Source organism: Mytilus edulis, chromosome 13 (genome assembly GCF_963676685.1).
Source record: "Mytilus edulis chromosome 13, xbMytEdul2.2, whole genome shotgun sequence".
NCBI lineage: Eukaryota > Metazoa > Mollusca > Bivalvia > Mytilida > Mytilidae > Mytilus > Mytilus edulis.
The window spans coordinates 57087760-57112994 of record NC_092356.1 but is presented as its reverse complement, the minus strand read 5'-3'; the positions used below and the strand labels follow the sequence as shown (position 1 = coordinate 57112994).

The 25235-nt window shown below is 31.7% G+C and overlaps 1 protein-coding gene and 1 long non-coding RNA gene across 2 annotated transcripts; both read right to left on the bottom strand.

Annotated features, from left to right (window-relative positions):
• Positions 1-272: 272 nt before the first annotated feature.
• LOC139501155 (uncharacterized) lies at positions 273-4945 on the bottom strand. Its single transcript, XR_011658476.1, has 3 exons — positions 4880-4945; positions 3735-3801; positions 273-572 (listed from the first exon to the last, which is right to left on the bottom strand). It is a non-coding gene; the product is annotated as an uncharacterized lncRNA (long non-coding RNA).
• Positions 4946-14659: 9714 nt separating this feature from the next.
• Positions 14660-25229, bottom strand: LOC139500808 (uncharacterized). Its single transcript, XM_071289675.1, has 6 exons — positions 25080-25229; positions 21908-22109; positions 20232-20417; positions 19506-19646; positions 18703-18798; positions 14660-17074 (listed from the first exon to the last, which is right to left on the bottom strand). Exons 2-6 carry the CDS (start codon positions 22098-22100, stop codon positions 15423-15425), a joined length of 2268 nt encoding a protein of 755 aa, XP_071145776.1. The 5' UTR covers positions 22101-22109; positions 25080-25229; the 3' UTR covers positions 14660-15422.
• Between the last annotated feature and the right edge of the window lie 6 nt (positions 25230-25235).

Here is a 25235-nt window from a genome sequence, read left to right as displayed (position 1 = left end):
AAAGAAACAAAGCTAATTACTTAAAATCAACATTTATCAATGGTACTTAAAAATGATACTTGCCAGACAGACATGTACACCAAAAATTCAGGAAATATAGCAAATATATATTACAGTACTCAAATTAAGCCCTCTGAGCTGGCAGATCAGCTGATACCTGTAGGCTACCTCAACTGCTATTTGTCTTAGATTTGGTTCAAAGCAGATACTCCTGGTATATGTCATGATACTTGAGGTGTTTATAAATACAATAGTACATTGTAAATACTTACTATGAGGATGTAATTTGGAAACTAATCTTTGGTTGAGTCTATGATGGAATATTTCAGTGTTTCTATGACAACAGCATCAGCAACGGCAACATTCTGTACTATATCCAAATGTCTTTGTCTGCTTGAATGACGAACATCTCAGTTAACAATTCTTTAAAATGATATGTATCAACATATTTAAGTTTTGCCTCCACACACTTGATGTGTATAACATTTTATGTCCAGTATCACCAACATTGTCTAGTGTATACATTCAGATGTCCAGCTGTACTGGAGAGACATGCATCTGGTTCAACAATTCTTAAAAAGAGTTATACATACATTTGCATATACTGTGGATTCGCTTATTTTTATGGATACCAATTTTTGGCGGATTAAGGAAAACTTACATGCTCATGGATATTTAGTTTTGTGGTTTTGCCAAAGTTTGCATACGAGCCTATAGGAAATTTGTCATTCATTGAAGCTTTCACTTTGTGGTTCACCTGTACCCTAAAAATCCACAAAAATTGGTATCCAACGAATTATAATGAATCCACAGTATTAAAAAGATTTTTGTTTACAAACAAAATTGATACAATAAGTCATGTACAAAATTCAATAATATATTAGTTCAATGTATGGTTCAAGTATCTGTAGCAGTGACATGCTTTTCCAAAACTGATTTTTGTTATTGCATATATTATTTATTCCACAGATCCCATCTGAGCCTGGGTAAGGATATCTCTATAAAATAATTTAACCTGGTCACATGTTTATGTGCTTGTCCCAAATCAGTAACTTGTTCAGTGTGAATGAAAGGAGATATGGGGCATAAAGTAACTTATAAATAATTCTTATTGTATTCATACATCACAGCAACAATTTGCTTTGACTTAGACAATCATAACCTTATTCACTAATTACCATGAATAATTGCTCATAAAAGTGGGCATCATTGTCATTCAGATATTCTTAAGTTTTCTTAAAATTTTAGGTCCCCTTTTATTGTGCATACATGTAGCTCTTTCATTACAATGACTTAAAAAGAGCCATGTAAACTACCTGATACTTTGAATTAAAGGATCATGTAGAATTGGATAAACTTTTTTTTTGCACAGTAGTGAAGGTTTGATATATTGCTTTTATCATTATGATAAAATTTTAAGAAAACTTATAAGAGGATGTGGTGTGAGTGCCAATGAGAAAACTCTCCATCCAAGTCACACTTTTTAAAAGTAAACCATTATAGGTCATTAGGTCAACGGTCTCAAATACAGAGCTTTGGTTAATGTCTTGTATAAAGTATAAAACACCCTTTAAAATATTAAGAATATCTATTTATAAGGTACTTTTTATATATAGGAATTATATATTGCTGTGTATTCAATTTGAGCGACCAGCTTCACTTTTTACATCTTTAACAAGAATGTGTCCAAAGTACACGGATGCCCCACTCCCACTATCATTTTCCATGTTCAATGGACCGTGAAATTGGATAAAAAATATAATTAGGCATTAAAATTAGAAAGATAATATCATAGGGAACATTTGTACTAAGTTTCAAGTTGATTGGACTTCAACTTCATCAAAAACTACCTTGACCAAAAACTTTAACCTGAAACATGCACTTTCATTTTCTATGTTCAGTGGACCGTGAAATTGGGGTTAAAAGTTTAATTTGGCTTTAAAATTAGAAAGATCATATCATAAAGAACATGTGTACTAAGTTTCAAGTTGATTGGACTTCAACTTCATCAAAAACTACCTTGACCAAAAACTTTAACCTGAAGCGGGACAGACGGACGAACGAACGAACGAACAGACGGACGGACGAACGAACGAACGAACGAACGAACGGACGCACAGACCAGAAAACATAATGCCCCTCTACTATCGTAGGTGGGGCATAAAAAGTGCAAATTGTATGTGAAATGAGGGAAAGTATTAATTTAAAGGGTGTTTTATACTTTATACAAGACATCCAAAGCTCTGTATTAGAGACCGTTGACCTATAATGTTACTTTTAAAAAGTGTGTTTTATTTGCCTTTAATTCAGAAATTTGCTCCTTCTTAAAGTCTGGACTAATCACCCTTGCAAAAATGTTGAGGATATCACAAGATATACCCAGGATATCTCAGAATAATCTTGAGAAAAATCATAGGGCATATTGAGATATCCTGATCCTGAGATAGGGTTAAACATGGGGCAGTATTGGAACAAGGATATCCCAGGGATATCCAGAGATCAACCAGACCATAAATATCCTAGTAGAAAATTCTGTGATAATCCTGTGCTCAGGATTCTCTGGTCCTGGTCTCAGGAAATTATCCTGATGTCAGGATTTACAGATTTGCTTGAATTGAGTTGGCCCTGGGATAATCCTGGTTTATCCTGTAAATATCCTGAGAATGTCTTCATAGTTTAGGACCAATAAATGTCTTACATGTATTCTATTAAAAATTACAAAATTTAAGTAAAATCCTTTTTTAATACACATTTTTTTCTACTGCAAATATTTTCTTAAACTAGTTTAAAACCATATTCCTCATTCTAAGTCAAGCAAGAGCGGATCCAGCCATTTCAAAAAGGAGGTTCCAACTATACATGTTATATGTCCCCATTCAAATGCATTGATTGTCCAAAAAAAAAAAACAGAACCCTCCCTGGAATACGCCACTGATAAGGTAGATGTTTGCCCTGGTACACAGGGGCTTGTTTAGTGAGTTGGATGAGGTTTTACTGTCAATGGCGGTCACTATCCTATGGTGTTTTATATAGGATAACGACCGCCATTGACGGTTTGAATAACATTACATGTAGTTAATATTAATTTATTACAGCAAGAATTGTTGTTATATTGAATAAGTATAAATGAGTATTGAGTATTTGTATTGGCCATGTTTTAGTTTAATAGCTTATTTTAATGGCTGTCGAAAATCCCATTAAAAAAATACCTTGTATTTAATGATTCTTTAACTTTTAAATTAGATACTAGTACTATTAGCAAACTTGTTGGCCATTCTTAATGGCTGCACATATTGTTAAACAAGAGTGCACACACTGAAATGTCTCGCCTTCTTCACTAACCATTGATATTATGTTGACAGTCCTAAATATAAAGCTTTATTACTGTCACATCATTTGCACATAAACTTAACATTAACCAAGAAAACTAAACATTGACCAATGAACCATGAAAATGAGGTCAAGGTCAGATGAACCATGCCAGGCAGGTATGTACAGCTAAGAATTCTGCCATACAACAAATATGGTTAACCTATTGCTTATAGTTAAAGAAAACAGACCAAAACACAAAAACTTAACACTGAGCAATGAACCAAATAAAACCTGTGCGACTGACATATAGATCATAAAATATTTCCATACACCAAGTATAGTTGACCTATTGCATATAGTACTAGAAAAAAAATACCAAAACTCAAAAACAACATATAATACTCAACAAGATGTATACTTACAATGAATCTGCCATCTCAGAACATCTCCATCATGGTGCAGTTTACTGGTCATGGTATTGAAGTTCTTCTGAGAATTAAAAAAATATTATGAGGGAAACATCTCAAACATTTTTTAAGTTTAATATTCAATGGTAGAAGCAACAACAAATACATGTCAAAGTTCAAACTGCAGAAACAAATTTCTGACATTTTTTTGGAGGGTGATTTCAGATGAGACTTACTCTTTAGGGGCACCTGATATCACCCCCAGTTTTTGGTGGGGTTCGTGTTGCTTAGTCTTTAGTTTTCTAGGTTGTGTTTTATGTACTATTGTCTGTCTGGTTGTCTTTGTTTATTTTAGCCATGGTGTTATCGGTTTATTTCAATTTATGAATTTGAATGTTCCTCTGGTATAAATTTGCCCCGCTTTTGTAGAAATTATTGCATGTATTGCACTATTGTGAACGCTAAGTGATGCAAATAGTTAATAGTCGCTTTTTGCTATTTTAAAATACATATATATATATATATATACATTAGCTTCGTGTACTTGACTTTGTTTTTTATAAATATGATACATTAATGTTATAGTATAAATTCATGTTCGTGGGCTGTACAGTGAATGCAATTGACACATCTGGATACAGAAAACTTTCTGAATTATAAGTACATGTAAATTTACTAGTAAATTTTAAAGACTAACATGACTATTAAGATTGTATTTATCACCCACTTTTTTTCCCAATTACTTTGTGAGTTTTACTGAAAGTATCTAGGCAGTGGCGGATCTTTGCCAAATCTCAACCATTTGCTTTTAATACTGGACCCTCCCCCTTTTCTCTGCATCTGAGTTCAGCTCTTTACATCTCATCTACACAAACCCATTTTTTGTATTGCCTCTCCTAGGGTTAAAAGTGGATATTTGCTAAACATAGGGAGACTAATGTAGGGGTTGTGGCATCGTAACTATTGACCAAAGTTAAGTGAAAAGTTGGGGCGAATCGGCATTCGGACGAGTTGTCTAAGATTCGCCCCAAAAGCAGACACCAGCTCATTTCATCCTTACAAAATGTAGAATATCTTAAATTCTGCTCAATGTTCTATCAATTGTTTGAAGAATAATCGTTTTGTGTTCATTGTATACAAACGGGTGTGAAAAGTCAAACCTTTGCAGCTGATTTCTACCCTAAGTTTCATCTTATTTTGGTAGCTGAATCTGATCAACCGCTTACGTCACAGAAAAAAAAAACTAGGGTAAAATACTTCAAGTTCAATATTTTAAAATTAGTTTTAATATTCTATTCAAGACACACCTCTTACATTCAGATTTTTTTGTTTCCATAATTTAAGTTTTAATTTTAACGTTTTTTCTAAAAAAAAAAAAAAAAAAAAAAAAAATTCAAACTATCAGCTTTTCTAAAAAGCTGATAAAATATTTTTAATGGCATTTTCAGTTTAAACAACCTTCTTTTTTCAGAAAATGTTTTTGTCACTCGTAGTCTTACTGAACATATGGATACAAGTGGAGCTAAAGCCCCACATTGTACCGTGTTTTTTTTTAAAAAGTGCAAACTATCAGCTTCTCTAAAAAGCTGATAAAAATATTTTTAATGGCATTTTCATCTGGATCCAACTGGATAAAGGTAAATGCCTCTCCAAAGATACCTGTTTAAGAAAGGCTTCATGTTGTTTTTCAATTTTGTGTGGGTATTTTGTGTGTATTATTTGGAGGAGGGGTCTTTGTTATTTTGTACAAATTTCTATTTACTATAGTATTTTAAGTACACAATCATATTATAAATCAACCAAAGTCACTTGTTATATTTACTGCTAGACATTTTATGTTTTTATACTAAGGGAGCAACCATTTAACTTCATGGTGGTGGTGGGGAGGGGATTCTGAATTTGGAGTCAGAATAATTTTTTTTGTCATCTGCTTGACTACCGTATTTTTCGTCCAATTAGGGATCAGAATATTTATTTTAGGAAAAGACATACCCCCCCCCCCCAATGTCCAAATATTCAGAGCAATATGTTCTATTTTTGCATACCTGAACTTACCTACCTCTTTTAGATTATAGCTCTATCTACTATTTATACCATTGACATAATGGCAACAACCCTATAACTGATTTTGCTACTTTCTCAGTTTTTATGTTCTCCACTATAGAATTCTCAGCATTGTAGAGGCCATTATAGTGATCCTAAGGTACTTGATCCGGTTAACCTGAAATTTTGACCTTTTTTTTGCTGTTAAGATCGATCATTGTTCCTTGCCCACTTCTCTATTTTATATTCATAAATAAATTTACACAGACCTATTTTACCCATCCTGACTTTGATCATCTAAGTTGTTATCATAATATAAAGTGCTAAAAAATAAACCTGTACCATAAACTCATGTTACTCATTTCAGTAAATTGAGTATAATAATTCTGATTTTTTTTTTTAATTTATTGGAACCCCATTCAGAGCAAGAGTATATACATCTTGAAATTTCTTACCTGCTTTTGTACTGATCGTGATTGATGATGAAAGATGAATGCTGTTATGTCCAGGGGCAAATACAATGCATATTTAGGATGAGAACATATTCAAACCCTGCATAATGTTCCACACCAGCAACCTGTCACACTACTAGTTTTTACTTTTTGAGACAACAAGATTTTGCTCTTAATCCTTTACACTATGTGCCTAGCAGAAACGTTAATTTTCAAGTCTTCAGTTTGATGAGGCCAGGAATCAAGTGCACTGTACCAAAAACGTCAAAGAAGGTTGATTATGATTTGATTTTATGATTTTCCAAGGTGATTACTTAGAGTATTTATCTGAGAAACAGAAATAGCAGAGAAAACTTAATGATGACCAACGAATCATGAAAATAAGGTCAATGTCAGATGGATCCTGCAAGCTCAACTTGTGCACCTAGCAATCATTCAATTCTGAAAATATGATTAACTTTTGCATATTGTTTCAAGGAAAAGACCTTAGCAAGAAAACTCAACATTCTCATTAATCCATGAAAAGAGCAAAATGAGTAGGTCAGGTGAACTTGGTTTGACAAGCATGATTACCTCACAATAATTCTATATTTTCAATGTAAAGTTGTGCAAATTATTACTCATAATAAGTGAGAAAATCACTTGTTGAAATATGAGTGCACACACTGAAATGTCTTGTGGGCTTTACTGATTATTGATTTTTTTATGTTGATAGTCATAATAAATATAAATTTTCACTACTAGTATCACATAAACTTAACACAATCAAAGAAAAGAGTGCACACACTGAAATGTCTCGCCTTCTTTACTAATCATTGATATTATGTTGATAGTCCTAAATATAAAGCTTTATTACAACTGTCACATAAACTTAACATAAACCAAGAAAACTAAACATTGGCCTTTGAACCCTGAAAATGAGGTCAAGGTCAGATGACCCATGGCAGGCAGGTAGACAGTCAGGCATGTACAGCTAACAATTCTTCCATACAATAAATATAGTTGACCTTTTGCTTATAGTTTAAGAAAAACAGACCAAAAGACAACAAGAGTGCACACACTGAAATGTCTCACCTTCTATACTAATCATTGATATTATGTTGATAGTCCTAAGTATAAAGCTAAGCTTTATTACAACTGTCACATAAACTTAACATTAACCAAGATAACTAAACAAAGACCAATGAACCTTGAAAATGAGGTCAAGGTCAGATGAACCAAGCCAGGTAGACATGTACAGCTAACAATGCTTATATACAACATATATAGTTGACCCATTACTTATAGTTTAAGAAAAATAGACCAAAACACAAAAACTTAACACTGTGCAATGAACCGTGAAAATGAGGTCACGGTCAAATAAAACCTGCGCAACTGACATAAAGATCATAAAATATTTCCATACACCAAATATAGTTGACCTATGGCATACAGTATTAAATAAAAAGACAGAAACTCAAAAACTTAACTTTGACCATTGAACCATGAAAATGAGGTCAAGGTCACATGACATCTGCCCGCTAGACATGTACACCTTACAATCATTCCATACAACAAATATAGCAGACCTATTGCATATAGTATGAGAAAAATAGACCAAAACACAAAAATTTAACTATAACCACTGAACCATGAAAATGAGGTCAAGGTCAGATGACACCTGCCAGTTGGACATCTACACCTTACAGTCCTTCTATACACAGAATATACTAGCTCTATTGCTTATAGTATCTGAGATATGGACTTGACCACCAAAACTTAACCTTGTTCACTGATCCATGAAATGAGGTCGAGGTCAAGTGAAAACTGTCTGACAGACATAAGGACCTTGCAAGGTATGCACATATCAAATATAGTTATCCTATTACTTATAATAAGAGAGAATTCAACATTACAAAAAATCTGAACTTTTTTTTCAAGTGGTCACTGAACCATGAAAATGAGGTCAAGGACATTGGACATGTGACTGACAGAAACTTCGTAACATGAAGCATCTATATACAAAGTATGAAGCATCCAGGTCTTCCACCTTCTAAAATATAAAGCTTTTAAGAAGTGAGCTAACACCGCCGCCGCCGTAGCCGCCGCCGGATCACTATCCCTATGTCGAGCTTTCTGCAACAAAAGTTGCAGGCTCGACAAAAACTTAACACAGAGCACAATGAACCATGAGAATGGGGTCACGGTCAAATAAAACCTGTGCGACTGACATAAAGTTCATAAAATATTTCCATACACCAAATATAGTTGACCTATTGCATATAGTATTAAAAAATAAGACCAAAACTAAAATACTTAACTTTGACCACTGAACCATGAAAATGAGGTCAAGGTCAGATGACACCTGCCAGCTAGACATGTACACCATACAATCATTTCATATTCCAAATATAGTTGACCTATTGCATACAGTATAAGAAAAAAGGACCAAAACACAAAAACTCAACTATAGCCACTGAAACATGAAAATGAGGTCAAGGTCAGATGACACCTGCCAGTTGGACATGTACACCTTACAATGCTTCCATACACCAAATATACTAGACCTATTGCTTATAGTATCTCAGATATGGACTTGACCACCAAAACTAAACCTTGTTCACTGATCCATGAAATGAGGTCGAGGTCAAGTGAAAACTGTCTGACGGGCATGAGGACCTTGCAAGGTGTGTACATATCAAATATAGTTATCCTATTACTTATAATAAGAGAGAATTTAACATTACAAAAAATCTTAACTTTTTTTTCAAGTAGTCACTGAACCATGAAAAGGAGGTCAGGGACATTGGACATGTGGATGACAGAAATTTCGTAACATGAGGCATCCACATACAAAATATGAAGCATCCAGGTCTTCCAACTTCTAAAATATAAAGCTTTTAAGAAGTGAGCTAACACCGCCCCCGGATCACTATCCCTATGTGGAACTTTCTGCATCAAAAGTTGCAGGCTCGACAAAAATCAGGCCAAGGTCAGACAAACCAAGCCAGATATACATGCACACCTTACATTCATTCCATGCAAACATATAGTTGATTTATTGCTTATTCTATACAAGAAACAGACTTAACAGTGAAAACTTCATATTGACATATGAACCATGAAAAAGGGGTCAAGGTCAGATGAACCCTGCCAACAAGACATAAAAACCTTAAAATCATTCTATGCATCACATGAAGTTGACCTATTGCAAATAGAATAAAGAAACAAATTTATCAAGGAAAACCTAACATCAACCAATGAACCATGCAACTGAGGTCAATGTCAAATGATACCTGCTAGACAGACATGTACACCTTAGTCATTCTATACACCAAATATAGTTGACTTATAGCATGGTTTAAGAAAAAAGGCCAACATATTGAAAACTTAACAATGAACAGTGAAAATGTGGTCAAGGTCATATAAAACTGCCACACTGACATGTACATCGTTAAATATTACCATATACTGAATATTGTTGACCTACAAAATGTATTGCATACAGTATAAGAAATACAAGTCAAAACACAAAAACTTAACTTTAACCACTAAACCATGAAGATTAGGTCTCGATCAGATGACACCTGCTAGTTGGACATGTATACCTTACAATCATTCCATATGCCAAATATATTAGACATATAAATTACAGTATCTGAGATATGGAATTGACCAGAAAAACTTAGCCTTGTTTATAACTGATCAAAGAATGAGGCTGAGGTCAAGTAAAAATTGTCTGACAGACCAGAGTACCTTGCAAGGTACACACATACCAAATATAGTTATGCTCATTATAAGAGAGAATTTAACATTACCAAAAATCTAACCTTTTTTTGAAGTAGAAGCTGAACGATGATGATAAAAATGAGGTCAAGGACATTGAAACATAACAGACAGAAACTTCATAACATAAGGCAGCTATATACAAAGAATAAAACATCAAGGTATTCTATATTATGAATCATTGGGCTTTTAAGAAGTTAAAAGCACAGTTGCAACCTATCACGATCCTTTGGTCTCATTGTCTGCGACAGAAATAGCAGGCTCGACAAAAACTATACCCTTCTTTTAGTATTAAATGAGCCATGAAAATGACCTGATGGACTACAGACATATTTTAGTTAGAAACTTTTGAATTTAAGGATCTGTAGTACAAGTTACAACGTATACAGGTCTTCTATTTGTTGAAATATAAAGCATAGTAAATATCATCAAGGCCACTGAATAAACATCACTATGACTCTCATTCTGCAAAGAACATGAAAGCAAATATTAAACAGGATTTAACTATTTAATATAAGTAACAAACAATTTCACTTCTCTGAACATGAATACATGCATATATGTGTATATATCTATATATATAATGATATAAAATCTACTGGAAGACAAGTCAAACAATATCATATTCCAATCATTATAAGTGTTAATTAAAAATAGATCTAGATATATAGGATATACATAATTGCTAATTTAAAGTAGTAAATACATTTGAAGAGAAACACATATTTGTAAGGGGGATTCTTTTGTTTTATGGTTTGTAGTAATAAAAAATATTCATGGAATTAAGGTGGTACCCAACACTTTCACTAAAATTAATTTGGCTCTTTTAATTTTCATAAAATTTTGACAATGTATTTACTTTGACCCTTTAACAAAAATATAAAAATTTCAAAAATTTTGAACCAACCGTTTTGTCAGAAAAATTACACTGGTTATATAGCAGTTTGACAAACACCAATTTTGATCATTGAGAAGCTTAATATTCTCTTTACAACACAGCATAATTAAAACGTTTAGATGGCTGTACAGAGTTATCTCCCTGTAGTGTTAGGTACCACCTTAAACATGGGATAATATAAAAAGTTTTGATTAATCATGGAATTCAGAAATGGTTCATATTTTCACTCCACAAACTATATTTGATCTTTCAATATTATGTGGCCCTAGGATTCAAAAGGATGCTACATGTGCATGCTGCTGATGATGGAAAGATTGTTGGCAATTAATGTGTAGTAGATTAACAGCAAAACTTATACTGCTGTAACTGGATTACATTTTTATATCATTCATTAAAATAAATCAGAACAGAAAAAGTCGCTGGGATTCCAAAATGTTCAAATTACAAATTTTCCCAATAACCTACAAACAGGCTTTGAAAATTTGGTTGAAATGCATGCTTCCAAAATGTCGTAAGTGAACCTGAATATTTTTGTAAATGGCAGTGAAATAAAAACTATGATGTTTGTGGATTACTCAAAAACTAAACTTATTTTAACAGAAATATAGAAATGTACAAGTATTTAATTCCCGAAGCTATTATACAACACTATACATACAAAATTTTGGAAGCAAACTTTACAAGCGGTTGAGATTGGCAATTTTGTCAAAAGTCTTTTTTCAAATGTCTTGATTGGTCTAACTGTATGCTATTTTGGAGTATCAAAGATTGCTTCGCGCCAAGACGATTTGGGTGAAAAAACATTTTAGCCAAAAAAGTCATATACCACATTTTGGAAGCCCAGGGAGAAATGTATCCCAATGTATTCACACAATAACAATGTATTCATAAAATAACAATGTATTCATACAATAACAATGTATTCATAAAATAACAATGTATTCATAAAATAACAATGTATTCATACAAAAACAATGTATTCATGGTATTCATACAATAACAATGTATTATACTGTGAATACAATGTATTCATACAATTCCCCGAGGGTATCACCAGCTCAGTAGCCAGTACTTGGGTACTGGCATAAAAATACGGATTGTTTGTGTTATTAAAATTTGCTGTTACAAAATGATAGAAATTATTATAAATTAAGGAATGTATCTCCCTCATGCAAAGCTCTGATTCCTTTCATGGATTTGGCTATACTTTTTGGACCTTTTGGATTATAGCTCTTCATCTTTTATATAAGCTTTGAATTTCAAATATTTTGGCTACGAGCATCACTGAAGAGACATGTATTGTCGAAATGCGCATCTGGTGCAAGAAAATTGGTTCCTTTAATTTTATTACAGCGTATTCATTTTGTTTCAATGAGAATTATCATATTGAAAATATTTAAAAGTATTCATGTACTGGAATTTGTTTGCAATTGATCTTCAATAAAAAAATTAATATAATTATTTTTTACATTTGACATAATTGATATGTAAGCCATAAGCATGTCAAATGGAAAATCTTTATTAATTTCATGAATAATAAAGCATGATATCTTTCGAAATTGAACTTAGAAAGGTTCGGAAAAGCCTCACAACTTTTAAATAACAATGCATTTACAAGATTGGCACCTACATGTATGAACGTAATAATCATAAGCAATAACGAAAAAAGAAAAAAGCATCAATAAAACCATTGGAAACTTGCAAACAGTAATTTATAAAATTTCAAAACCAAAACAAAAGAACATAAATACACAGATAAAGTCATAACTTGAGACACAACAAGTAAATTAAAATAAATAATATATCACTAACAATAGTTTTGCTGCCAGCAGCTTAGTAATAAAGACAATTATTGCACAGATTAATAATATCAATTAGTACAAATTAATAAGAATTAACAAACATGTTTAGTACCTCTTAGATTTAGGTAAATCTTTGGTCAAACTATTATGCACTGCCAAATTTTTTAATCTATTAATTGTTACAAGCAAAGTAATTTTTCTGTTATATTGCTACTTTAATAAAAGAACAGAGTTCCAATGTCCCCTGTGTTGCACATATTTTATATTTCAATGGGGAATAACTCTTTTCGATAAAATGCTTCACCAAGTGCAGCTGGATACGACCACAAAAGTGAAAATAGTTATAGAATTTGAATTTATATTCAATTGAAGATTTCTTGAATTAGTTTTGTGCAATACACTGTGCTGTTTCACAATACTTAGTAAATCTGTTTTCAGACTATATCCAACAAGGCCATTTTCCATAAATTTAATATTCCCAAGGGGAATAACTCTATAAAAAAAATCTATCGACCACCATTAATATAGAACTTGTCTAAGACATTCCTGATTTTAACCAATAGTATAAGTTTTTTCACCACTCTAGGTATAGAAATAAGAAAAAAGAATTCTTATACAAAAATACAAACATTTGTTGAAAACAAAGTTAATTCCCTATTGAGTTAATTATAAACAGCAGTTTTATTCTTTGAATAAGATGTGTTATTTAATTTTAAATTTACTATGCATTATATGGATATTAATGCCTCGTTCACACATACATTTCATTCGAATTCCCTCATCGCGTTCACACACTCTTTTTTTTAATTCGAATTGGCTAATTCGAATTATTCAATTCGCATTAGAAATACGCTTTTTTTATTTAGATAATACGAAGTAAAAGTTAACGTTGTTTGGATAATAAAGCGAATTTGACGCGTATAGCAATTCGAATTAGAATTGACATTAGGACGTAAAACGTTTCTAATGCAAATTAAACTAATTCGAATTAGTTAATGCGAATTGAATTCAATTACGTGTGAACTCAGCATTATATATGTCAAATTATATTCTAAGCATTAAAAAACAAAACTTGTTTACAGTACAAAATGTACATGTAAGGTCAACAATGTACAAAAAATGTATATGGTCATGGTAAAATATGTCATGGTAAAAATACATGCCATATACATGATATACTTAAATAGTACAAGTAATATTTTCTTACCAGTCCTTACGTCAATAGATAAATGTATTTATAGTATTAATTGTTCTACATTAGTTTCAATATTAACTGAAAATTACATGATTATAACATAATAATTTACACTTAACTTTTTGTCACAACCATGAATGTTAATATCAATCATCCATATATATTTTAACCTTGAACAATGAACAATATATTTCATTTATATGTCATGGAATGCGTATATATATAGAATAACCATACATTGTCTCGAAATATCAATGTTATTTGTACAAGGCTTAGAAACAGGAAGAAAGCAAGGCTGTGTCTAGCATTTCTACCGGTTTCGAGCCGAGTACAAATAACATTGATATTTCGAGACAATGTATGGTTATTCTTTATATACCGCAACTCTTATAACTGTTCTAAATGAAGTATTTAGGGTGAAAACCATCATTTCTTAATTTTGAGCGGAAGACGTAAAATTTCTGCGAACATGTATGTTTTATTGACTTCATAAATAAAACTCTAAGGAAACACATTGTCCACGTCATAAACAAGGTGATATACGGTCAGTGACTGTATATCACATATGAATATAAGGTCAATGCAATTTGACTGCTCAAATAGCACAGCTGCAGTATATAATGTCTTATAAAATAGTCAAATGCTTTCTCTAAAGATAAGTGTATGTATTGAAGAGTTTATATTTTTCCTTTCCAGCTAAATACACATGTACATGATGCATGAAATTTTGGGTAAATATACACATGTATTGCTAGCACTTTCTTACAACTTCAATCTTTTTCAAATTACTCCTTAAAATATATGGTTAGATTTGTTCTGTTATACAAGACTTTGTTTCATAGCATGTCATTTAAGCTGTCTACTAGTCTAAATTTTAAAAAAATCAATTTAATCTACATTAGATCATGCCTAATATAGTCCTATGAATTTGAGAGGTACATGCATGTACAAGTAATGGCAAATAATCCCTGAGATAAACATACATGTATATAACAAAACTTTTCCATAAATTTGCATTAACATTTATAATTAGCAGCTATTATTCCCCTGCAAAAATTATAAATAGCTAACACATTTATATAAAACTAATTGGAGTTTAAAACTTTGTAAAAAAATAATCTTACTCATAATATCCCCTTAAAAGGTGTTAATACCATTAGAACTATTCATTAAATGATTAAAATTAACATGGGGTTAAAAAGGGACAATCACATGTAAAAATCTTACACAACCTACATTACATTCAACATACTTTAAATCACATCAAATGAAATGTCTCCATAAATTACCAACAACAAAAAATATATAAAAAATAAAGCTTCCCTTTTATTTCAAAAGAATAAACCTTTTTTTATTATTGTCAGTTGTAAAGAAAATCATATTTTTTTTTAGAATAAATAGGAAAACTAAATATTGCAGATTTTTGTTTAAATATAAACCATATCAATTGATTCGATGTTAATTCTATCAATGTATAATGATTGAAAAACTCAAGAAGAATAAAATTTACATGATTTGGAAAAAAGGCAATTTCATAGCACCAAAAATTTACACTTCTGTAATTAAATCATTATTTTTAGACACAATATAAGGGTGATGAATTTCTTCTATACTGGCCTCGTCAAAACTATCATAATTTTCATCAATAAAAACTTGCATAGGAATAGATTGTTTTGCTGAGAAATCTAGTTTTGGAGATGGCGTTATGGAATCTATGTCTTCTAAGTCAATGATAAAAGAATCTGAATCTTGTATCTCTATCGTTGTACTTTCACTTCTCTCAATATTTGTTCTTGGCAAGTGAACATCAGCAGTTACTGTTATTTGAGCATTTGATTTATTTCGGTTTGGCGTTTTGTCAGCTTCCATTTCAATTGTTATGTTTCTTGGTGTAACAAATTCCTGGGATTTCCTATTTTCATTTTTATCATTTTCAGCATCAGTTATTATGATCTGTGGAACAGCTTTTCCAGGTATTGGTTTGTCTTTTCGTTTTGCACTCTTACGGTGACCTTTCTGTCGACCTTTGGTCATTTTACCTTTCTGATTTTTAATTCCCATGGTTGTATCCATGGGTAGATAAATAGGTTGAGCTCCATCAGAAGTTGGAGATGAGTCATTTATAGCAATTTCAACTGGTTCCAAGTCTAAATCATAATAATCCCATGTTGGAGTTTCAGGTCGAGAGCTCTGACCTTCATCCTTTTCTTTAGCTTTTACAGGCTCTTTAATCTGGACATTTTTATTTGGCATATTAATCTTAGTCTCAAGAATGTTTTGTTCTGACTCCTTGATATTTTGATATTTCCAATCTTCAACAAATCTTGGAGATAACCGTTCATCAAGTTCTATACTATGTTGCTGTGAGCTAGCTATATTTTGTACTTCAGTTTTCTTTTTTGGTAAAAGTTTAGATTTTAAAACTGAGGTAAAGGCAGATTTTCTCTCAACCTCCCTTTCATCTCCATAATCTGTTATATCGACAACTCTAGATAGAAGCTCTCCCTCTCCTGATTGTACATCCTCTGCGATGTCAAAATTTAAATCAGTCAACCCAGGGATTTTTGTAAGGAGTTGTTTCTCAATTTCTTTTTGCTTTTTCTGTTCATTTGAAACATAGTCTTGAATTTCTGACATCTCCAGTTTTACAGGTGACAATTCTGATTCAATTTCCAAGTTAACTTCATGCATGTCAGGATTGCTAGCTGCACGACTAGAACAATCTGACAAGGCATCGGATAGATTTCTAACGTCAGGATTGCTATAAAAAACTTTTTTAGAATTAGTTATTTTTAACTCAGAAGCACAGTAAACTTTCATATTGGCAGGGATTGTATGATTCATACAAGGAATAAGTGGATATTTCTCTCTAACCATCTTTTTAACTGCATCTTTTAACTTCATATGAAACATGCCTATGAGAAAACTTCGTTTTGAATATTTCTGCGTCAAACACAATTCAATTTGAACACTTCTCTCCTTAACTATGTCTTTTGCAATACAATCATACTCTAATGGTTTAGTGAATTTGAATGTGGACGGTGAATACACATGCTGTACACTAAGATGTGAACTTTTTGTCTTCACATGTGCCTCTGTTGAATCGACCCTCACCTCCTCTGTTTTTCTTTTAGAATCTTTCTTCTTATCAGGCATGAGGTAGGATTTGATAAACAGAGAGTGAATCATAGATGTATTTGCTTAAAGACAAAAAAATGAAAATTAATTTAATAATATATATGTTTAAATATAAGAATCCAAAGAAATATTGTCCATGTAATCTAGTAAAATAAAAGTAAGGTATCTTAAATATATAATTCCTCCAAATTAGAGAAAAATTACGTGATAGTGCTGCCTAAGTTTGTGGGAGTGTTTTGGTGATCTGATTGGTGGAATATATTTTTTTGGTAGAATGTCAATGGTTTGGAATTTCTAAAAGCCAAGAGTTGGACATAATTTTCGAGGATGTTGATACCAATTCTAATATGACGTGCTTCTTTCGCTTTGTAAACAACATTGTAATAAAATTCTCGAAATATATCTATACTTAGGGCGATTCAGAGATATACAAAATAATGGCTGTTACAATATACAAATTTCCCACGCTAAGTAATGCTCAGGATAAAATTCCAATATCAAGGCCCAGGCCATGTGTAAATTTCCAACAATATTTAATCCTTCCATGAATTATTTCTTAAACAATGTATTTCTTTATTTATTAGGATAAAAGAAAAGCTACTGAAGTGGCTGATTGCTTTATGAAACTGATTATAAACTACTTTTATATGAGTAAGTAAGTGTGGAAGTCAGTCTTCCTAGTTCATATATGTTAATCTTTTTACATACATAAACAGTTGTAATTATATGAACTTTCCCCGTAACTATAACCTATATGTAGTTTTCATTTTAATTTTGTTTAACTTCTGTGTTATGTTCCTGAGGTCCTTCAAATAAAAAAAAGTACCGGTTATGTGAATGTTTGGGTTTTTGTTAATCAGTATTTTTAGTGAGCATATAATAGGTCAGTATTAAAAACTATAAAGGAAATACAAAAACTATTTCTATATCACAATTGTTTAAATCAGACATAACTTTGTGGGAATTTAATATTTTACTGCTATTCAACTGTAATTTTTTGATTTTTTAAAGAAAAATATAGAAATCATATCTGGGAAATAAAGGAAGAAATTGTGAATAAAAACTAAAGTAGGCCATGAAAAGAGGCAGAGTTTGTAATCAGATTTAGAATTTAGAAAGTGCTACATCAAAATTTCACTGAAAAATGGGAGACAACTCTATGTATATAAAAAAAACCAAGATAGGATGAGAATTTAATTGAAGGTATAAATTGTAATAATTTATCTCATTTTTGAAAGGTGGTACCAAACAGCTTGACTAATATTAATTTGGCCTTTGACAAAAAAAAATAAACATGTCAAAAAAATTTGAACCAACCACTTTATCAGATAAGTTTATCGTAGTATATTTCTTTGGTTATATAGCAGTTTGACAAACACTAATTTTGATCATTGAGAAGCTTAATATTTCATTAACAATACAATGTGATTAAATGATTTAGCTGATTTTTACAGAGTTATCTTCCTGTAGTGTTAGGTACCACCTTAATTAGGCAGAAATCAAAACACATCTTTAAAATTAAAGATTTTTTTATTCAAAATTGTTGAACTACAGAACAAAATCACAAGTGTTTTATTAAAGGTCTTTTGTATTCCCAAGATAATTTCTAACCAATTGTTAGGACTGTCTTAGTTATTTGTTCTTTTCAGATTCTTATTTTTATTCTATATATATGTTATGCTTTACTTACTTGGAGGTAAAAGAAGGTCTGTAATTTGCCATACTCTGATCCTCAAAGAACTTTTCTTTGAGTTGTATTCAAATGTCAGGTGGATATATCCAATTGCTGTAAAAACAAACAATACTGTTGTTAAAGTTAAACCTCATAATGTGTTATAGATTATAGCATTTTGTAAACCTTATTTAATAAAGAATCGTAGTTAATGTCACAAGTTATTTAATGATGTTTTGCAATCATCCAATAAAATATTAATATTTTCCAACTTTATCAATTGAATGGTCATTTTCTTATTGGTAAATAACTAAAGACCCAAACAAAATCTTGAAAGTTTTCAAGTTTTGTCATAAATAAAGTTTTTAACATATTGTGGAAAAGCAAGTTAAATATACAAAAAAGACTTCAAGCCATATTATAGCTAAGGTACTGTGGATTCATTAATTTTTTTGGGTACCAATTTTCAGGAAGTGAGGAAAACGCATTTTCATGGATATTCAATTTTCATTGTTTTGACAAAGTCTGCATATATACCTTTTGGAAATTTGTAATTTGTTGAACATTTAAATTCTTGGTTTCCCTGTATCCATGAAAATTAGTATCCAATGAATATTACTGAATCCACAGTAAGTGATTAAGATAGAATTAAACGCCAACAATCAATAAATCATACAACCAAATGGCCTCTTTTTAATAAACTGTATTATATTTATTTATAAATAAAAATCTTTAAACCATTTTCTTAAAGTTTTCATGTCAGGTAAGAAACGTCCTAATCCAGAAGCCAACAAAAGGTCATTGTAAAATATAATAAATACCTGGTGGTTTTTCTTCATCTGTAAATACACTGAGATCAGTACTACTGGATATTGAAAGGTCGAGGTCATCTTCTATATCTTTCTTCACTGTGGTTATTTTCTTGGCATCTTCCAGAGATAACTTCATTAAGTCTTTAGCTCCTGATATGAATGAAATCAATTAAGATGAGATTTTTTTTGTTTTTTTTGTTTGCTGTATTATCTGTATATCAATTTTTATGGATTTTGTGTGTATAGAAAAACCACAAATCAAATGTTCAATGGATTACAAGTTTCTATGGGAACGTATCCAAACATTGTAAGAACCACAAATCAAATGTTCAATGAATTACAAGATTCTATGGGAATGTATGCAAACATCAGAACCAAGAAAATAGAAGTTTTTTTTCAGTAAACTTTTTTACCCATAAAAATAACTGAATCCACTGTTAGTTATTTCCATAGAATAGAAAAAAAAATATGGGTAAATACTTCTCTTACAGCAAAGCACTGGCAGTCGTTTCTATTATTACTATAATATCCCTTGACAATCTGATATTATCTCCCCTTATTTTCAGATTAAATACCTTCCTATATATTCTTAAATTGACTCTTTAAAGAAGAATGGTCTAAAATGAAAAGTATATTTCTCAGAAAGTCTATAATCTACACAAAAAAATGTGTCCTTCAAACCTTCTGTACATAAATGTTATCATCTAAATTAAAAGTTATTTCTACAGAACTTACGTAATGATTGTAGAAGATCTAAGCATTGTCCCTTTGCTATATCCAAACATGATGTACCATTGTTATTAGTTATATTGTAATCTCCTCCCCCGTCCAGCAACAGTTGTAAACACTCCACATGATCTTCTCTGGCAGCGTAATGTAGAGATGTATAGCCCTGTAGGAAATCTTTTCTGTCAGGATCTCCTAAAATCAAGAATAAGATGAGGTTATAAAACAAGTGAAACTGCAAGCTACTGCTCACTGATGATACCCCCGCCACAAGTGGATAATTTTAATAGTGTACAAATATGCAAGTGTTCTGTAAACAGGAAGTTGTTGAGTGATGAATCTGAAAACACATTACACGGTATAGCTGACTTGTATAAATCCTGAAACCAAATTTCAGAAATCCTTGTATAGTAATTCCTGAGAAAAATGTGACGAAAATTTTCAACTTGGTTATCATGTGTAAAATAATACAAGTGTTCGGTAAACAGGAAGTTGTCAAGTGATGAATCTGAAAACGCATCACACAGTATAGCTGACTTATATCAAGCCTGAAACCAAATTTCAGAAATCCTGGTAGTGTAGTTCCTGAGAAAAATGTGACGAAAAATATTCATGGGACGGACGGACTGACTGACGGACTGATGGACAGAGGTAAAACAGTATACCCACCTTTTTTCAAAGCAGGGGTATAAAAACATATAATGTCTTATTCATTCAGTACTAATTTTGCAGGTTATTATAAATTTACATATATGTCTTTTTTTAATTTCATTTGTCTGGTAGTGGTATTATTCTTTTTAGAGGTAATTATCATAGCACTGGCCTCATTCTTCAAGAACCTTGTCCCAACACTGGAGCATGTAGTCCAGAACCTTGTCCCAACACTGGAGCATGTAGTCCAGAACCTTGTCCCAACACTGGAGCATGTAGTCCAGAATTGTCATGGTTGTCATTCGTATTTGTGGGTTTTTTATTTCATTCTATTACATACATTCATGAAGTTAGGCTTTTTTTATTGTTCTTTTCCATTTTATCATCTCAGGTTTTTTAAACGCTACTAAACAATGTGGATTTTACTAATTGTTGAAGGTTGTATGGTGACCTTAAGTTGTCTATATCTATGTTATTTAGCTCATTGTGGATAGGTGTCTTTCATCTTCTTATTGTTATATTTAAAACTAGATGTGTCAAAGCGACATGAATGGCCCTGTCTCAAAAAGTTGAAAAATCTGCAATTTCAATAAAACATGTGGACACAAACATGATGGTAGTCTCACATATGGATGTGTATAGAAAATAAGTAAGTATAACTGTGATTTTCAACAATTTTCAAAGTTGTAAAGCCTTAATTTTGGCTAAAATTAGCAGAGCGGAATGAAATTTAAACTTGATCTGTAACTCATCATGGTTAACGTACATACCAAAAATCAGCCCAATATAATCTGAAGGCGTTTAGAAAAAAACTCTGTATAATGGTTTGTTCCTGAATGATGGAATTACAGAATTTCGGAATTACGGAATTTCAGACAAGGGTAAAACTATATGGCACCAACAACTTTGTTGCAGGGCCATAAAAATATCCTTCCAGGTTAAGTATGGCATGACCTTAAATTACAAATACTGCAATGCAAAGATGTCTAGTCATAAAATTAATTCAGCAGCAATCTGTCAACAGCTATTCTAACCTTTATTCTTAAGCAGACATTTTAGAATATCCACCTCTCCATTATGCGCAGCTTCGTGTAAAGCACTCCACTGATACAGACCAATCAAGTTTGGGTCATAACCTTGCTGTAATGCTACTTTAACTTCATCTAGATCTCCAAAACGTACAGCTTCATGGAGGCTTGTATCAAATGTTCCTTCTAAACTACCCATAGCACCATTCTGAAAAACAAAAGAAAAGAAAAGGATTATGCCGGTTTTAATTTCACTCTTAGCAAAATTTTGTATACCTACCTAATACATTTAAATAATTTGATGAAATCTGTCACTAAAAATAAAATGTAAATTATTCTTTAATATTATCCATAATTTGAAGCTACAATTAATCCAAAAACAATTAATTTAACATAAAATATAATTCTAAAACATTTCACTTAACTGTACACTTACCATTATTCTGAACATTTTTTAAGCCATTTTTTGTTATTGTCTGGATTATAAATTTGAAATTTTTCAGATGTCTCGAAATAAGTGAATCCATTCATAACATGAAATATTTGTAATGGTGATGTCATTTATCTGTATCAAATTGAATTAAACCTCAACTTTTCCTTTGGCTTCCTTGAAGGTCAATGACAGACAAAAACAAAAATGAAATACATCATGGAGTATCTGAAAAGATTGTTTTAATTGTCGTCTATTCAAGCTTGAACACTACGTACATAAACAATAGTTATAGATACCAACATAATCCTAATACTTATTAACTCAAAGTTTAACTGTTTTGCAGGTTCAATGTAACATTTGGCCCATCAGTTAAAAAAAATCCACTTGTTTGGAAAATTTCCAAATGGAAATGTATAAATAGTAAGAATTTGTGAAAATTACCAAGTCAAAACATGACGATGATGATAGCGTAAACCATTTACAAGAGAATAAAGACACATACATGAGTTCTACTTTCCAGACTCAGAGAGATACAATTGAGACCATCCAGTGTCAGCAGCTCAAGCTAGGTAGAGAATAATAGGCACTATCATTGATAATACACTTGGTATATGTCAGCTACATGTAACATGGCTAAAGAGATCTAGAATGCATAGGGATTTTTTGTTGTTTTTTTTTTGTTTTGTTTTTTTAAGAAACAATTTTTAGCTACAGACACTAGACATGCTATCAATAGTTTTAAAATATGGGCAATGTAAAGAAAATAGTGTCTAAGAATATAAAAAATATATAATGTCACTTTACAGTATCTAAATTGCACCTGTTTGGCAAAATTAGCAACAGAAAGCTAATTAAGACATGTTTTCTTAGAGACTAAACAATTTGTATTTTTATTATTTCACATTATGTAAGTCTTTCAACAAAAATAAATATATTCAAATAAGCACAAAACGTTCACAGTATACATCAACATATGAAATACCATTGGAAAAGGTAGAATATAAAAAAGAAGATGTGGTATGATTGCCAATGAGACAACTGTCCACAAGAGACCAAAATGACACAGACATTAACAGCTGTAGGTCACCGTACGGCCTTCAACAATGAGCAATACTGCATAGTCAGCTATAAAAGGCCCCGATATGACAATGTAAAACAATTCAAACAAGAAAACTAACGGTCTTAATTATATAAAAAAATGAACGAAAAACAAATATGTAACACATAAACAAACCACTGAATTACAAGCTCCTGACTTGGGACAATGTACCTAACAAAATCATCACATGACATCGCCATGTCTTTAAAAAAATGTGCAAATAAAATATGCTACAAGCCTTTATTTCTTAAGAAATGAATTGCAAGTTTTGATTAATGACAAATTGTTCTAAATATTTGATGAACTAAAACAAAATTATTCATGATTCGATTTTAAAAGATGTGAATTATAGCAAAGATGCAATTTGGGTACCCCTCATTTCAGAATCAGGGATAGTTTGGGGGTCTGTTCAGCACCATTTTTTATGATTCAATATACAATGTAGATTCAAAATTAAATTGGTGGAACCTTATCATGCTTATTGTGAATAATGATATATAGATACGAAATATTCATAGAATCAATGCAGAATGGGAACTTTTGTGTGGATCATAATGCATGGATAAATGTAGATGAAATAACTGTCAAAATAGGAGCAATTTTGGTACCCCTATTCACAGTGGCTTGCTTAGTGGGTCAGGCAAGGGTCTACTGTCAATAGCGGTAGCTATCCAATATAAAACACTTGGTGTAAATATAGGTTAGTGAGCGTCATTGACAGTTGAACCATGTTTAGTGTTTTATAAAAACTGTTACCTGTGCTCTACATTGTATGTCGGGTTCTCATTGGGGGTCTGATCTAAAAAAATGTAGGATCCCGCTTATGGTTTTGTCAGATTCCTGTAACCCACCTCTCGTTTCCATGATAGCGCATGTAATTTCCTGTGTCCCGCCTGACTTCATTTCCAATTTTCACCCAATATTATTTTACTTTTAAAAAAATAGCAAATCCAGGACTCCATCAGGACCCAATAAACGTATTTACACTTTTGGTATTTAGCTGAATCTTGCCTCCGAATGACCTAAAATTAGATCTACTCCAAATCACCTTTTGACGTCAAGCAACAATCACTTTTAAATTGTGACGTCAAATAATTTAAATTATGATGTCAAAGTTTACGGGAACCTGTGTGATATTACGGAATGGCGGACAAATTTGCATACAAGTGTAAATACGTCTATATGTTACATGGACACTATTTTCTTCCAATTGCGCATATTTTGTTGGTTTCTTTAAAATATAACAAAAATAAAATAGAAATCCTAACCTAACCCAACATTTTTGCAAAAAGTGTCCAATTTAACAATAACTTAGTTAATATTGTTACATTTCAACGTAACCCTAGCCCGAGCTAGGTGCCTTTATTATAACTTTTGATAGAACGACTATTTTTTTTTTTATAGTGAATAATGGCTAATTAATGTCTGTGTTCCAGCCAAATTGGATATGTAATTACTGAATTATGTCATATGCAAAATTCAATTGTTGGGAACCATAAACGTAAACGAGCAGCCTACCATTATTGTTGACCTGTAACAGTTTATTGTTTGGCAACATGCCAAAATAAAATTTGAAGTCAATATAGACAATAAAGAATAGCATGTCTTGTATACAAATCATCGTTCATCTTAAAAAGTCTGCCTACCTAGTGAAGGTTAACGTTTTACAATTTACTCATAATTAAAATATGTCTGATTCTTGAAGGTCTCAAACGTCTAATGCAAGCATGTGCGAAATGAGGTTTGTTTTCGTTTCCATCGACGCCTTCCAGTTTTTGAACTTCCGGTTGGAAATTATTCGG

What these genes read in the sequence shown, in the direction of transcription:
- LOC139500808 (XM_071289675.1), bottom strand. Translation starts at nt 22,100, where the DNA reads ATGGGTAGTTTAGAAGGAACATTTGATACAAGCCTCCATGAAGCTGTA. An exon ending in ATGTCTGCTTAAGAATAAAG is followed by an intron (nt 20,418 to 21,907) that starts GTTAGAATAGCT and finishes TCTTGATTTTAG; the next exon opens with GAGATCCTGACAGAAAAGAT. An exon ending in AGATGAAGAAAAACCACCAG is followed by an intron (nt 18,799 to 19,505) that starts GTATTTATTATA and finishes TTGTTTTTACAG; the next exon opens with CAATTGGATATATCCACCTG.